The 15585-nt window shown below is 41.9% G+C and overlaps 2 protein-coding genes across 28 annotated transcripts in view; one reads left to right on the top strand and one right to left on the bottom strand.

Moving 5' to 3' along the window:
• The window catches only part of ATXN2 (ataxin 2), a 99836-nt gene extending 88506 nt beyond the window's left edge, over window positions 1–11330 (top strand). For 9 of the 26 annotated variants that reach the window (XM_069557880.1, XM_069557879.1, XM_069557891.1 and 6 more), the window contains 5 exons: window positions 2121–2174; window positions 6627–6772; window positions 7290–7517; window positions 9698–9866; window positions 10717–11330. In XM_069557880.1, coding sequence (XP_069413981.1) covers window positions 2121–2174; window positions 6627–6772; window positions 7290–7517; window positions 9698–9866; window positions 10717–10745 — 626 coding nt within the window. In that variant the 3' untranslated portion in view covers window positions 10746–11330. The other 17 variants (XM_069557882.1, XM_069557881.1, XM_069557895.1 and 14 more) reach the window with 4 other exon arrangements.
• Window positions 11331–11869: 539 nt separating this feature from the next.
• Window positions 11870–15585, bottom strand: part of SH2B3 (SH2B adaptor protein 3) — a 37791-nt gene continuing 34075 nt past the window's right edge. Inside the window, exons 7-8 of one of the 2 annotated variants that reach the window (XM_069557908.1) lie at window positions 15365–15536; window positions 11870–15238 (exon numbers count right to left, since the gene is read on the bottom strand). In XM_069557908.1, coding sequence (XP_069414009.1) covers window positions 14943–15238; window positions 15365–15536 — 468 coding nt within the window. In that variant the 3' untranslated portion in view covers window positions 11870–14942. Of the gene's footprint in view, window positions 15537–15585 lie in introns of both variants that reach the window. The other variant, XM_069557907.1, reaches the window with a different exon arrangement.

The raw sequence follows: 15585 nt of genomic DNA, 5'->3' as shown, positions 1-15585 counted from the left end.
TGTTTATACATACATTCCTGAATATATCATGATATAACAAGTGGAAAAAACATTCCTTTCTTCCCATTTTCTGGCATACTACCTTTGGAATAAGATCTGAAACTTTTGAGCTAAAATTTCCATTGCTTTTAGAGAATAGCTATTTGTGTGCCCATGCCTGTTGAGATACTGTAGTAATACTATTGAGCGGAATCTTCCTCCTCAGTGTAGTCACTCACTACCAGCATCTGGCTTTGTCTTTTGAATGGATATTCATTGGTTTGAAACAGCCAGTACAGTACAGTAAATACTGTATTTGAGGCACTAATGGTTTTATAACTACTTTCCAAATTTTTCCATTTGAAAAGCAGTTGGTCTCAGACAGTGAAGTCCATTCAGGTGTGGTAAACAGAAAAATACTGCAAAGAAACAAAATACTAGACCTAATGTCCAGTGAAACTTAGAATGAACTAGTCATCAGAGCTACTTCTTTGATGCCAGGAGAAAGTTGGCTCAACCATATCTGAATTAGTCTCCTATGATTCACACAGATTGAGTTTTATTGATGTCTGTTGATGAGGGTAGGCTAGAGGCAAAGCTGTACATAGATTCGGTATGATTATTTTTGGTTCTCTTTTGGACACTTCATAGGCTGAAGAGGACACCAGGAAATGAATTATTTTGTTATTTACTGCAATAAACCATAATTTAATCTGCTGTAGCAAGTTTATTAATTCATCAGTGATTTATTTTAGATCTTACAGATTTTTAAGACTTTAAACTTATACAAATTTTTGTACATTTTCTTTTGTCTGTAAAGAATACAGATTTTTAAGTATATTGTTTTAAACTGTAAGATAAAATTTGCATAGAAATGCTAATTTTTTACTCATTTCTCTTAGTTTATATTTTATATTCCAAAAGGAACTAGATATTTTTAGTATGGATTATTTTTTTTAAGCTACATCCTATCTAGATCTTTTTTTAATGCAAACAAAAAATATGCACCCAGATGTTGATGACAGTTGTTATATTACCTTTTTGTCATTTATTAATCATTATGGTTATAGCAAAAGCCTTTGAGAATAGAAATGACTGCAAAATGAAAGGCTGGTTATTGTTTTTAAATTTCTTGGCATATTTACTATAAGTATGCCAACAAATCCTTGAACATTTATTTAAGGTACTAGGAGAAATGTATTCTAAGTTTGTTGACCTTGTATTCTTTCTAGCTATCTTAGGAGAGACTTGGATCACAAACTTCATCTCTTTGACCTTAATTTCACTTTCATCATTGTGTCTGCCCTCTTCCTCCAAATAAGTTACTTTTTGTTTCCTTAACATCTAGTCTTAAAATTCATCTGATTCTGTTTCATTCATCTTGTTTTGTTTTCCCTTTTAGAACTGGTAATAATGAAACTTTCTCTGCTAACTAAAGCCATCAGGAAGAGTTAAATCCAAAATCTTTTTCTTTGGGTTTACTTTTGGTAGTTTAATGCAGATAAATTTGAAAGTACAGTAGGCAAAAATATGTAAAGTGCACCTATTAATCTTCTCCCTTACAACCTCCTGTTAATGTTTTGGTGCATATGTTCCTAAGTGTACTTATGCACCTACGCACACCCCTTTATGTAGACAGTTTAATAAGAAATGATATACTTTTGTTTAATATTAATATTACTATGTTTCTCAATTTTTGGATCCATTACCAGATGCCTAGTAAACACCTTACAGAACAAGATGTAAGGTGACATTTCTATTAGTAATGATTTGCAAAATTGGACTAGTCTTTTGAATGAAACTTGGTAAATATTGTTTTATATTGGTATATTTTTTATATTAGAGTTGTTCAATGGAATGCAATGTTGGTCTTTTTATTAGATAATGACTTTATTCCTTTCATTTAAGCAAATGAGCAAGTGGAACTCGACAGCCCAATACAGAAGAAAAGTGTCTTTCGCTTCACTCCATCTTACTTAATTTTGTAGTAATGTTTAAAGTGCTTGTCATCTCTTATAAAATAAGAAAAATGAACTATGCATGAATACAAAAAGAAATTACTAAATATGTCAACCTTTCCAGAAAATTAGGAAAATGCACACCTTAAAAGGCTAATTAACCTTTCTATTTCCTAAATTCAGCATGTCCCAAATTACCATACAACAAGGAGACAAGCCCTTCTTTCTACTTTGCCAGTGAGTTGGGTTTTTTATACTAATTTTAATTTGAACAGTAAAACACTTTTTAAAGAATACATGTTAAGGGAGTAGACTTGTTGAGCAATCTTTTCCTTGTGCCAGACAAAATCATTAAGAATAGATATATTTGAAAATAATTAAGAGTTTTTAAAAAGGAAGTAAAACCCAGCTTAAGAAAGCTGGAGTTAATTTAAAAATTGACTTGTTTCAGAAATAAATTTTTGCATACCAAGCAAATATGTGACTGTTTTGGAATGCTTAATACATTCCTTGCTCAGAGAAAATGTTCCTGAACAGCCTTTTCTCATAGCAAAGCAAAACAAGCCACAAGTGTAAAATATACAATTTTTAAAAAATGTATATCCTGGTAAGAAAAAACTTATTCTTACAAGGATTTTTATTTGAGTAGGGTTGAAATACTAGGGGAGAAGCGTTCCTGTATTTTCAATCTTTGCATGACTACAGGTTTAAAATATTCAGGTAACAGACACCTCATGGATGTCTTGAGCTTAAGCAGGAAAACATGACCTAGCAGCCACCAGAGATTACCTTGGGTAACACCAGCCTCTCTCAGCAGTGGAAAGGTAGATGATTGCTCTTAAATGGAGAAAGTCTGAGCAGGGATTTTTTTGGAAATGAACTTGGAAGGTTTGTTTTCTCTATTTGTAGGGAAACCTTAAGGCTTATTCATGGACTTTTGGTATTTGGATGGGGAAGTCACTAACTTGCAGAACCGAATGATAGCGTAGTATGTGGTCACTTTATGTGAAATACTGTTTTCTCAAGACTATTAAGGATTAAAATGTTATCATAGAGACTAAATTTTAAATTATTTTGGAATAACTGAATGTCTGAATATACTAGGTGGCAAATTTTAAAAAGCATTGAGAAAACATTTTGACATTAATTGTGCCTTGGTATCCAAAAATAAGTGCGTACATATTATTTATTTGGTGCTAGGAAATGTTAACAAATTTAATCCTTTAATAGATGCTCTTTAAAAAGGAGTCTTGCTGTGTATATAACTATTGAAGAGGAATTCTGTATGTGGTATAGTATATAAAAGACAGTGTCAGTAATTCTATTAATGTACTCAGTTTGAGGTCTCAAATGTAGTTATCCTCACCATCTTACTGTCTCTGTTAGTAGATTTCGAGTCAGTTTCCTGGTAAGTAGCTAAAAGCATTAACTGCCTTAGCCCAAGTTTTCCTAAAAGAGAATATCAGTATTTTTTAGAAGAAACTAATAGCGGGGCTGCAGTTTGTAATTTAATTTGCTGCTTTATACCCCACCTCCTTCTAAATAAGCTTTTTGCCCTGTTTTTTTGGTCTAGTTGCCTTTTATTCCCCTTTTAAAAAGTTTTCTATGTTCCTTAACTTCTTTGCTTCTGAGTTTACCATCAAAACTAAAAGTTGGGAGATTTTGTTTCATTTTTGAAGTTTTGCCGTGCTGGTGATCTCTCATGACTTGTGCATCCAAGGCCAAAAATGAGAAAAACTAGTTAGAAATTAAATGCACAGCTCTGTGGACTCAGTTGGCTTCAGTAGGATCAGTTATGGCTTAGAAAACTTTTTGGACTGTGGTTGTCTGGTAGAGAGCTAAATCAGAATTTTTAAGAAAAACTTTTATTTTTAACCTCTCTGGAATCTTTAGCTAATGAGTATGTATAATAATAACAGTTAAATGATAGATTTAGTTTAAGAAAGCCCAGAATTTTCTGCCTTTCACTCTCCACTTTCCCCTTTCCCTAATTCTCTTATTTTCCTCATTTACTCTAACTTGGTTCCTTTCACTCTCTCTCTCTCCCCCTCTCTCTCTCCCCCTCTCCCTCCCCCCCTCCCTCCCTCCCCCCCACCCCAATCCCAACCTCTCCTCTTTTAAAAATTTCCCTTCTACCCTAGCTGTGTTTGTTACTTTCTTAAGTGAGCTTTCAAGGAACCAAAGTATATTTTTGTTATTACTATTAAAGTCTATTTTCTACATTTTCCCCAATTAGCTACTCAGTTTTCGTATTTGAAGGAGAAAAGAATTCCTGGATAAGGTACTTGCTTAGCAAGCATCTTTTCAGAAAGATGATAAACAGAGGAAGATATTTCTAATCAGACATGCTTACATTTTATTTCCAGCCTATGATGTCTGTTTAAATCTGCTTAATTTTTCTTATAATGCATTGTAGTTTATTGATGTTTAGATAGGGAGAAGATGGGGTTTTTTAAGCATTCAGCTCGGACTACTTAAAGTATTTGTGCTGTGAATGTAAATGAGATATAGATAGCCTTTCAATATTGGCAAATAAATCCGGAGGTGCCTGTTAAAAATGCATGATAAAAAATACTTCTGTCTTTATTTTTCTCAAAGTAATTTCAAGGTTTTAACATTTTTCTAATTGGTGGATAATTAATTATGAGACTTCATGGGCATAATTGTTCTTTGTAATGGCCATTCTTTTTTTTTCTTTTTAATGTGTGAAAATCAAATAGCACCCAGCTAGAGTTGGTTGATGTTACTTTTTATTTTCTTATTACTTTGCTTACAGGGTAATTAGAAAGGAAAGTTAAATTTTCAGTACAAAAATTTCTTGAATAAATATGGTTGAATATGTAGAAACTCTATGAGATTCTGTAGTCTACCTCTGTGAAACTTTATAAATAAGAATTTGGATTCAGGAATTGCTTTCCAGTTTGAGGATTTACAAGGGCAGATTTTCAAAATTTATGTCAAGTCTTTTAGACTAAGTGCCTAGACAATTTGTGGGGATCTGCAAGTTAATTTAAATGATGATGAATGCCTTTTAATAAGCTAATGAAGTAGGAAAAAAGACAGTATTTTCATAAATTCATGGGATTGTGAAACCCAAGAAAGCTATTTGTACCTTATTTTTTTCCACCTCCCAGGTAACAGTCACTGACTTGTTAAAAAAAAAACACCCAGAGAATATGTTGCCAGTTTTTCTTGTTAATATGTTCCAATGTATGTTAACGGTTATAGTTAGGGGATTTTCCCAGTGTATAAGCAGAAGTGCTTTGTTGAATCTAATCTAAATTTTAATTTAGTATATACTTCCACCAGGTGTTAGCCGTGGATGCACAGGTGATCCTAGCGCTGGCTCTTTGCCTCTCCTCCTCTCTTTAAAGGGTACCTATGCAGTTGAGGAGATGACCAGTTGGGCTGGAATGTTGGTAGCCCCTGTCCCTGCAATGTCAAGTGTTATAGAATTGTTTCATGTGCCTAACCTTCTGCATAACATTTACATGGGATTCACCCAGAGCCATCTCTGCTGGTGACTCTCAGCAGCTGGCCTACTAGACTACTGCAGTCAGGGTGCCTGATCCCAAAGGTGCTTGCTTCTCCCTATCAGTCCCCTGTGTGTAACATCATATGAAGAACGTGAGGAAGTATTTTGAAATTGTTTCTGTGTGTGGGCATAGCTTCTCGAGGATTTCAGGATTGATTTGAGAGAAGGCTGGAAGTCACACATTGACTTCTAAGAGGTATGTCTTGGGAAGACTGTCCTCAACTCATAGCCACATCATGGTTAGATTTGTATCAGGGTGCTATATTAGTAGTCACTGGAAGCAGTGAACCCATCTTGTGCTTTTGATTCTCGGATTGCTGTATTGGGATGACATGAACAAATATCTGATCTCCCTGTTTTGTGCCAACGTATGGTCAGTGCTGACACAAAGAATTGGCTTTGCATTCTTACCTTTAATGAACACATTTTTACTTAAACTAAACCATCATATTTTCTTTGAAGTTACCCTAACTAGTAAAAATTTTTTCTAAAGGCTGTGATGCATAGAAGGGAGTTTGGTTTTCCTAAATACATAGTTTAGGTAACCCTAAACTATAAAACAAAGGTGAGAGATCTTGAGTGGGGAGGCCCAAGGAACAAAGTGAGGAGCAAAGTGGCTTCTGTAATCAGCTGAGAGAGATTGTGGTCATTTGGCCCTGAAGATAGAGCCCTGACCTTGCCACACACCTTATCCAGCCCCTTACTGAAGCCTTGATACCATCTGGGCCCATAGGACACTGCGCCAGCTCCAGGGCAGTAGCATGGTGAGGTTAGCCAGATGATGGCCTTGAGCTGCTGTGTGTGTGTGTGTGTGTGAGATAGAGAGAGATTGAATTATTTCTGTCTGTGCTTTTAAGTTGCTTTTTCAGGAAAACCTAGTGACTGTTACAAAAGTAAATTTAAACTGATTAGATTTTGATACAGTATGTATGTTATTTGAATAAAATGCTAGTCTGGTTGGTAAGCAGTAACTTGACTTTTTTTTTTTTTTTTTTTCCAAGAAGTGGATGGATTAAATGGAGTCAAATATAGAGATGGGTTAGGCATTGAGCATCAAGAAAGCTGTTGATGAGCTGAAAGTTGATGAGGCATAGAAGAGCAATGAAGACCACCACACACGTCAATTATACACACTCCTTTTTATTTCACTTTAGTTTCCACTGGCTCCCTTGCTCAGCAGTATGCGCACCCTAATGCTACCCTGCACCCACATACTCCACATCCTCAGCCTTCAGCTACGCCCACCGGACAGCAGCAAAGCCAACATGGTGGGAGCCATCCCGCACCCAGTCCTGTTCAGGTAAGACACTCGGGGGGGCCTCCACCAGAACTGCTGCATCCTTCTGCTTACTGAGTGTTTTTCCCAGTGCCGTGCGAGATGCTAGGCACCACATGACCAAAACACCTAGCAGCCCTGCCTCACCTAGGAGCCAGCGTATAGCTCTGCAGGCTGTGCCCCCAGGTTTAATCACCTTAAGGTACATACTGAGAATAAGGTGGTTGGGTAAGTTCTGAAAACTTTACCAATATAGAAAAATTTAACATAAAGTAAGGAATTTCGCTTGGAACTTTTTAAAACTCTCATTTCTAATGTTTATGTGATACGATTTTGTTTGTTTGTTTTCCTATTAGTTTCTTTAGCCATGCTTTTTAAGAAGGCACTTAAGGAGCTCTGGCATCTGGAGCTGTTTGCTCCAGTTCCCTGGAGCAGTATTCTTGGTTCCCACTGTTTGGTTAAGGGCTTGCAGTCTGACAATCAGGCTTGTATCCCAGAAAAGAATGTCTCTTAATCTGTACTCTTTGCTGTCACTTTGCAGCACCATCAGCACCAGGCCGCCCAGGCTCTCCATCTGGCCAGTCCACAGCAGCAGTCTGCCATTTACCACGCGGGGCTTGCGCCAACCCCACCTTCCATGACACCTGCCTCCAATACACAGTCTCCACAGAATAGTTTCCCAGCAGCACAGCAGACCGTCTTTACCATTCATCCTTCTCATGTTCAGCCGGCTTACACCAATCCACCCCACATGGCCCATGTACCTCAGGTAAACCTGCTTTAGCCAACTTTTTGTGAAGACCAACTAGGATATGAAAGTTATCAGATAAGCAGCAAAGAGCCAGATGCTCTTCAAGCTAGGAACCCCTGTGTGTGATGCCATCTGCTTGTCTCTTCTTTCCCACTCAAATACATGTGATCTGGCCTTAAATGAATGTTTGTGTGGTTTTGTAATGGAATCAGTGAAGTTGCTGATTGGTCAGTCTTTTGACATTTCCCAGCTGAGGCCTTAAAAATACCTTTGACTCTGGAATGCAACCTAGTTCTTTCCTTACTGTGTCTGCATTGCTCTGTTTCTGTTTATATAGCTTTCTCGTTGCTATATATACACGTATATGTACACATATTCCCCCCACACCCCTTACACACACACACAGGTCTGGCAAAGAAGATGGGATTTCACAAATTCTCAACTCTGAGATGACTGCCCTGGGACTGTCCACTTGAATGTTAAGTCACCTGAGTTCCTAAGAAATCTCTCCATTTGTTTCCCTGGCAATTCCTAAATCTGCTTTGACCATACGTTGTACTTCTTGAAAGGGCTTGGCCTTGTACATTGGTGCTGTGTGATTTGAAGCTGGAAGCGCCCAGGTGTTCCTATTTTTCTTAAAGAGCAGATCTGGAAGCACTTGGGGCTCACCTCTAGCGTAAGTTTCTAAAGGTTGAAAGGTGTGTTTGCTGCTGACTAAAGTCCAGTGCGATCCAGGGCCAATTTGAATTGTCTTAATGAGGAGAAGGAGCTGCACTGAAGTTGGACTTTTAACACTGTCCTTTGAGGCCCTCCCTGGGGCTGTTAAGGGTGGATCGGCTGTATTTGATGTCTCTTTTTGCTGCTTTCATAACAGAACTCTCTTAGGCAGGTCTCAGCTTAAACTGCCTCACTGAACTCCGTTTCATGTCAAGCAGTGCACCCCTGAGGCTCTGGCGTGGTGGGGCTGGAGATGCTGCTCAGTTGGAACTAACTCTCAGAAGGCGACCTTATAACTAGAGTTCCACAGCTCTGGGAAGTCTGGGCATCCTCCCCAGCAAACGGGCAGGTTCTGTAGTGTGGTGCACTGCAGTGGATGAGTTGCTTTTGATGGTGGGGAGGGGAGCTGGTTTGGTCAAGTGTGGGACAGCATGGTTTGGCTGAATCAGGAGCTTCATGAGACCTGGGGGCCGGTAGATGTCTAGCAGAGGCTGGTAGCTACGTAGTTATGTGAATTTATATGTAAGTTGGGGTTCCTAAAACCTCACTTTTGTGTTTTTGTGCTGAAAGAACAAAAAGGTTAACATCTGCAGGGAAGTCCAGATGTGCCCTGGGTCTACTTGAACGTGTTAGAGTCAAAACAGGGTTTCCTTCAAGGCTTATCATGGTCCAGAACAGTGCACAGTATTGCAGGAGGAATTGAGGACTCGTCCTCCTCGCTCTGCAAATCCTTGCAGAGCTGGGGTCCAGCTCTTTGGGCTACACCCTTTCCAACTTGACAGGGAGACGTGGTTGAACTCACTATCACTTGATACAGGGACACTGGGTTGGCCCAGATGATTTCAGAATACCCCTCCCCACCTCACTGGAGCCATTCACTGCAACTCCTCCTGCTGCTGCCTTATCGGCGGATCTTTCAGCAGCGCAAAGGGGCCTGAGAGTCTTTCTCACTGCCTTGACTCATTCTTCACTGAGGTGTGCTGATGAGCAGGGGAGGAGCAAAGAGAATATAGAACAGGAGTTAACAGTTCCCACTTATAATGTAATAATCTGCTTTATCTGAAAGGGATGATTCAGGCCCCACATAGTAGCCAGAGTCTAGAAGCATCATTGCATGTAGCCTCCTATTAGTTTGAGAAAGCTGTACTTGGATCAGGGATCGTCTTACTTTTGTGAAGACCTTGCCCCATACATAGAATCCAGTCATCAGAAATGCTGACGCCTAGGACATGGCAGCCCTGACTTTTACCAAGGCTTGTTGGTTGCCTGCCCCCTCAGCCTTGCAGAATCTGCCAAAAGGTGAAGCGTGTCTATAGGTCAACTAATGGATCCACTAGGGAATGCCCCCAGAGGAAAGAAAGGGCCCTGAGGGCCCACTGTTGCCCTTTCCTGAGAGCCCCAACCCAGTGAAAGGAACACAGTTGACATGTTGTTTAAGCTGGAGATGTTGCCTGTATGCGTAAAAGAGCTCTCTGTTTCAGGCTCATGTACAGTCAGGAATGGTTCCTTCTCATCCAACTGCCCATGCGCCAATGATGCTAATGACGACACAGCCACCCGGCGGTCCCCAGGCCGCCCTCGCTCAAAGTGCACTACAGCCCATTCCAGTCTCGACAACAGCGCATTTCCCTTATATGACGCACCCTTCAGGTGAGGCGTGTGTGTGCAGGGGCCGCCGGGCACCCCAAAGCATTCTGCTCGCACAGGTCGAATGGCAGGCAGGGCCAGCGCTTCAAGTCCCGCATCCAAGAACTAGCAAGACCCGTCAGAGTGTGCACAGTAGGGACTGTGATGATCAGTTCAGTGTCAGGGCCTGAGGCTTCCGGGAGCCTAGGCTGTGTGTGTTCTGATGGTATACAGGATATGGCTTGATGAGAAGCAGCAGCAGCATTCTGTGTAGCTGATGCATGCTTAGGACTCAGTTGGCCTTCCTTGTTACGCTAGGCTGGACAGGGCAGTGTTTTCCTTCCTGAGTCCCAACAGTCTGACATGTGGGGTGACCACCATGGCAGACTTTGACTGTAGTTCTGGAGACTACTACTGATGAGAAAGTGCTGTGTATGGATTGGTTTTGAGTATAGAATTAGCTCCAGTCTATGCCCTGACAGGGAGAGAATGCCTGTGATTGTGCGTTAGTACTTGATGGCGGCCATGGCGAGATTTCACAGTCTAACCTGTTACTCTGAAAGCAGCACTGGTGCTTGGCTATTATTTGGGGAGGGGATATGTTAAGGCCTTTTTTGTACCCCATGAACAACAACTCTTGGGAGTTTTATCTGAAATGGTTTTATGTCTGACTGGTCTGTTTCTTACCCACCCACCTGCCTCTCCCCATTTTGGTACAGATGCTGGGGGGGTGGGAAGGGTACAGAGTAAATTAAATTTTGAGTCTTGTTCAGCTAGCACAAGGATAGCTTACAGTCATGTGCTGCAGAAACACTAGGCTAATGTGCAAGTGTTGCCAGTTTTCTGTTTAAATATTCACTTTTCTTTTTTACAGTACAAGCCCACCACCAACAGCAGTTGTAAGGCTGCCCTGGAGGAACCGAAAGGCCAAATTCCCTCCTCCCTTCTACTGCTTCTACCAACTGGAAGCACAGAAAACTAGAATTTCATTATTTTGTTTTGAAAAAATATATGTTGATTTCTTGTAACATCCAATAGGAATGCTAACAGTTCACTTGCAGTGGAAGATATTTGGACCGAGTAGAGGCATTTAGGAACTTGTGGGCTGTTCCATAATTCCATATGCTGTTTCCGAGTCCCGCAAGTACCCCAGCTCTGCTTGCTGAAACTGGAAGTTATTTATTTTTTAATGACCCTTGAAAGTCATGAACACATCAGCTAGCAAAAGAAGTAACAAGAGTGATTCTTGCTGCTATTACCGCTAAAAAAAAAATCAAGACTTGGAACGCCCTTTTACTAAACTTGACAAAGTTTCAGTAAATTCTTACCGTCAAACTGACGGATTATTATTTATAAATCAAGTTTGATGAAGTAATCACTGTCTGCAGTGGTTCAACTTTTAAGTTAAGGGAAAAACTTTTACTTTGTAGATAATATAAAATAAAAACTTAAAAAAAATTAAAAAATAAAAAAAGTTTTAAAAACTGATACCAAGTTAATGTGTGTTTGTATGAGCTATTTCCATTATAGGATACTGAGTATCAGGGCAGGAAGGCTGACTGCTTTCTTAATACCCGTGAAGGTTAGCTGTCAAATGATTTTTCTTCTTCACCTTTAGTTCTGGTTCAAGGTATCTCTAGAAAAAAGACAAGACTGAGAGATGTTCTCTGTGGTGGCTAGAGGTCTGCTTCAGAAGGAGGAAGGCTGGCCAGAGTTGGGCAGCACCGAAGGTCCCCGTCCTCAGCCTGACGTTGATTCTGTAAGCTTCCTTTTTAATATCTCCGGAACCCAGATAAGTCAGAGGTTGTCCTGATTCAGGCATCTGCGTTTTACCAGTAGGGGGCAGGAGACACACACTCAGAGTTGTAATAAAGGAATCCAGAGGGCTGAAAGGATGTAGCAATATACAAGATAAACCAAGCATTTGTTAGGGGTCTTGGTTTTGTGGGAGGAGGATAAACTGGAAAAATACCTATTTTTCAGAGATTGTAGTCATAATAGAACCTTTAAATACTGCAGTTAACTAATCAAGATTCCAAAACCTTTGTTTTAATTCACATGTAGCAATTTGTACATTATAGCAAAATTTGTATTCTTCAAGAATAAGTTACTTATACAGTACATAAACAATACATAAAAATTTGCCAAATAGACCTTCTGCCTATAATGATACAAGATGAATCCATTTTCTGTGTTGTCATTACAATGTGCTGTTTATTCCAGCTAAACACTGGGTGTCAGATGTGTCCTTGTTAAGAGGCAGTGGATAATAAACTATCAAGTTCCTCTAGCTTGTAGATGTTAGCACTCACATGATATTTGTGATAACAGACTTAGCCCTGAATAACAGCATGAAGGAATCTCAGGCAACCCTTAGGGAAGAGTTCAAGGCCTTGATTTTAGGTTAAGAAACTGTTATGTAAAAATAGTGTTCTCTGGCTTAAGATTTTAATGATTTGCTATTCCTTTTTCCTACACGGTCCAGAAATGATCAAAGGCAGAAGATTTATACCAGATAAAGCCATATGGATTGCTGGTCTAAAATTCAAGGCAGGTTAGTTGACTTAATTCTTTGGTGCTGGTGACTGTTAGTTTGTAAAAGTTCATTAACATCAGGTAAAGGAAGTGATGGTGCTGGGAGCAGTCAGGCCATCCTCGTCATCTGTCATTAGAGATAACCAAAAGGCTGGTGATACTCAGTGTCCGTTTGGCACTCAGAGCCTAGCTCTCAGCAGAGGCTGCTGGCTTGGCCTCTTGCCGGCAGCAGTGGTTACATTGGGGCTGGAAAGAGGGTGGTGGAATGCGCTCTGACTGCGGTGGGCTGGCTGCAACTATCAGGGTTGCTGCCTCACGGCCTGTGAGGGCATCACGGCCTGTGAGGGCATCACGGCCTGTGAGGGCATCACGCCCTGGGCCCCACTGCTCCCCCTTGCCCCAGCAGAAAGGAAAGGCATTGGCTTAGTGTCACTTCTTCCTAGGCCACAAGGGGCCTTTTTGTTGGAATGTATTTGAACTGTCCGGTTAACTCAGACACATTTAGTCAAGAAATGTTTTTCTTGAACATTTAACACTGAAGCTGTTGGAAGTGGTGACTATGTCACAGATTCTGAGCTTGTACTTTGCAGCCAGTCAGTCAGAGCTGCGAGCTTGCTGGGCCTGGCTAGCCTCTTGGCACTACCTGAGACTTGTATGTTGAGAGGCTGTTAGGAAGTAAGTGCCCCAGGCTTATAGATGTCATCTCTCTACATTTACCCTCCTGGTCTGCGCTTTGCTTAGCATTCATTACTCAGTAATGCTTGATGTGTAGAAAATGTGGCCCTTAGAAATGGACCACAACCATAGATTAGGGTTGGATATGCGTTACCATCTGTGAAACCACCCAGGAGGGTTAGTTTTATATAGATTGTTTGAGGGATCTTCGTTCCCTAACAAGAGATTGAACCCATGCGCCCAACAGTGGAAGTCCGGAGTCCTAACCACTGGGACTGCCAGGAGTGTTGGTTTTAAAAGTAGTGAAGTGAGGTGACTGCTTACCTCCCTGCCCCCCCTAAAGTCTGACCTAAAGTACAGAGAATGGCTGGAACAGACACACCCCTCACCCCAGATAAGGCTGGCACTAGTTAGTCTAGGCCAAGGTTTAATTTTAGCCTTTGATTGATATATATCTGTAAATGTTAAGCTGTGCTAATAAAACTCCCAGTTTCCTAGAAGCCACTTGGGTGAGCCTGGTAGCTATACTGAATGGCTCTGCTGGCACCAGAAGCAGCTGACTCTGCTGGGTCACTGCCTCCGTTGTTTCTGAGCCTCTGCATGAAAGTTGTGGGAGGAGCCAGACCCCTATGAATTGTGTCACTTGTGAAAGGCAAGTACAGATGGAGATTCAACTGCAGGACCTCTGGGGATGGTAGAGGTTATGGGTGCCTGTGTATCCATGCACACATAGTCTTCATCAGATGAAGCAGTGGTCACTGCTGGAACAGAACACTGATTGTGGGCTATTAAAGGAGTTTCTCATTAGCTGTGGCACCAGCTTCCTAGCTTCCATTTTGGCTCAAGAATGAGCCTAAAACCTTGTGGAATAATTTAATAAGCCTTTAGATGCTTGGAGGCTCTAAGCCAGCCCTGTTGGTGAAAGATTTACTAGAAAGGGCCCAGCAGCCCTTTTCTTCCTTGCCCCTCCCTCACCCCAGTTTAACTTGCACCATAAAGCCTACTGTAAACCAGAATTCAGTTTTTTATTCATAAGGCACCAGGGTGGAACTGTTGCTGGCCACCCTCCTCTTTCAATAATCGCTTGGAATTTCCTTAAAAGAGTGACACATTTCACTTCTCTACATTTAGGAAGGACAGTATCTCCTCAGCAACAGGTGACTGTCCTGACAATGTAACAGACAAGCCAGCCATACTGGCTTGAACCAGGAACCTGGTCAGTAGGTTTGCATAGCTGTCTTTGACTATAAAAAGTGTGTGGTATTAGTTCAAACAGTGCAATGAAATAAGCAATGGTTTAATTTTGAAACCTGAATTCTTTGAAAAATTAATCTGAGGTAAAAATGTTTAAAATCATTTTTGACCTTTAGCTTGTCCATCTGCCAGAACTTTGTCCTAAAGCTGAGAGTCGAAGCAGGATAGGTGTGGTCACCTGTGGCTTGGGTACAGCAGATCTACCACATGGACTAAAGCTATAGTGGGAAAAACCACGGGAGAATCCAGGGCTTGTTAGTGTTTTGGGCTTCCTGATGGGCCCCCTCCCCAAGTAGAAAGTCTGTCAGCTGAGACAGACAGTGTCAGTGAAAAAGAGAACAACTTTCCACTGCCAACTCCGGCCCCCGCCCCGTCCCCCTGCCACCTCTCAAGAGTGATGGGGCCTGGTCCTAGGGACATCTGTGAATAAGAACTACATCTGTAAACAATAAGAAGAAAGCCAGGTAAGAATGGAACTTATAGGAGGCCCTTTAACAGGCCTAATAGAAGGGTCACATCCAAACTGGAATGAGCAGTTAAAAGTGTCCCTTGAATCTCTCTCTGGAAGGAAGGAAAGTTACATTCACAAGTTCACATCTCTGCTTGCTTGTGCTCCTCCGGGCAGCGTGAGGCCCATCAGAGAGGCGTGTACTGATTGTCTATGGCCCGTAGGCGGCTCCGGGAGGAGGAGTCCATTTCGTAGTCCAAGTCCCGGGCTCGACTGGCGGGGTCGGGCTCCAGGTGCCGCAGGCTGTTGGCCAGTTCCTCGGGCGAAGGCACCAGGTGGAAGATCTGCTCTGGGGGAGAGGATCGGCCTGGAAGACCCTCTGGGTCAAGGCCCTGTGGACAGCCAGAAGTGCTAAGGTGGGGAAGGCCCAGCTCTGAATCCCAGCGAGAGAAGGAGAAAGGGTACAGAACAGTGTTGGAGGAACCTGGGGGACAAGCGACCGAGAGAGAGACCACACCGTCAGTCTTATCAGGGCGGAGGCAGGTGCTGGAAGGACACAACAGGAGGTCTCGGTCCCCACCCCCTTTATCAAGGGGCATCAGGGTCACACCTGGTGGCTGGGAGACGACGACCACGTAGCTGGACAGCCGGACGTCACAGGCAGCCCCGCACTCAAGGGGGATGGGCGAGCGCTGGAAGTGGTGGAGCATGTCCACAACGGAGGGGAAGTGGAGGTGCTGCACTCGGCACTGGCCCCGCTCAGTCAGCGACAGGCGCAGGTGCTACAGAAAAGGAAGAAAGGTAGGCTCAGGCCCTGGCCCCCTCGGGGCC

Source organism: Ovis canadensis, chromosome 17 (assembly GCF_042477335.2).
Source record: "Ovis canadensis isolate MfBH-ARS-UI-01 breed Bighorn chromosome 17, ARS-UI_OviCan_v2, whole genome shotgun sequence".
NCBI classification, from domain to species: domain Eukaryota; kingdom Metazoa; phylum Chordata; class Mammalia; order Artiodactyla; family Bovidae; genus Ovis; species Ovis canadensis.
The sequence above is the reverse complement of the archived record's forward strand: the minus strand, read 5'-3'. Positions and strand labels throughout refer to the sequence as shown.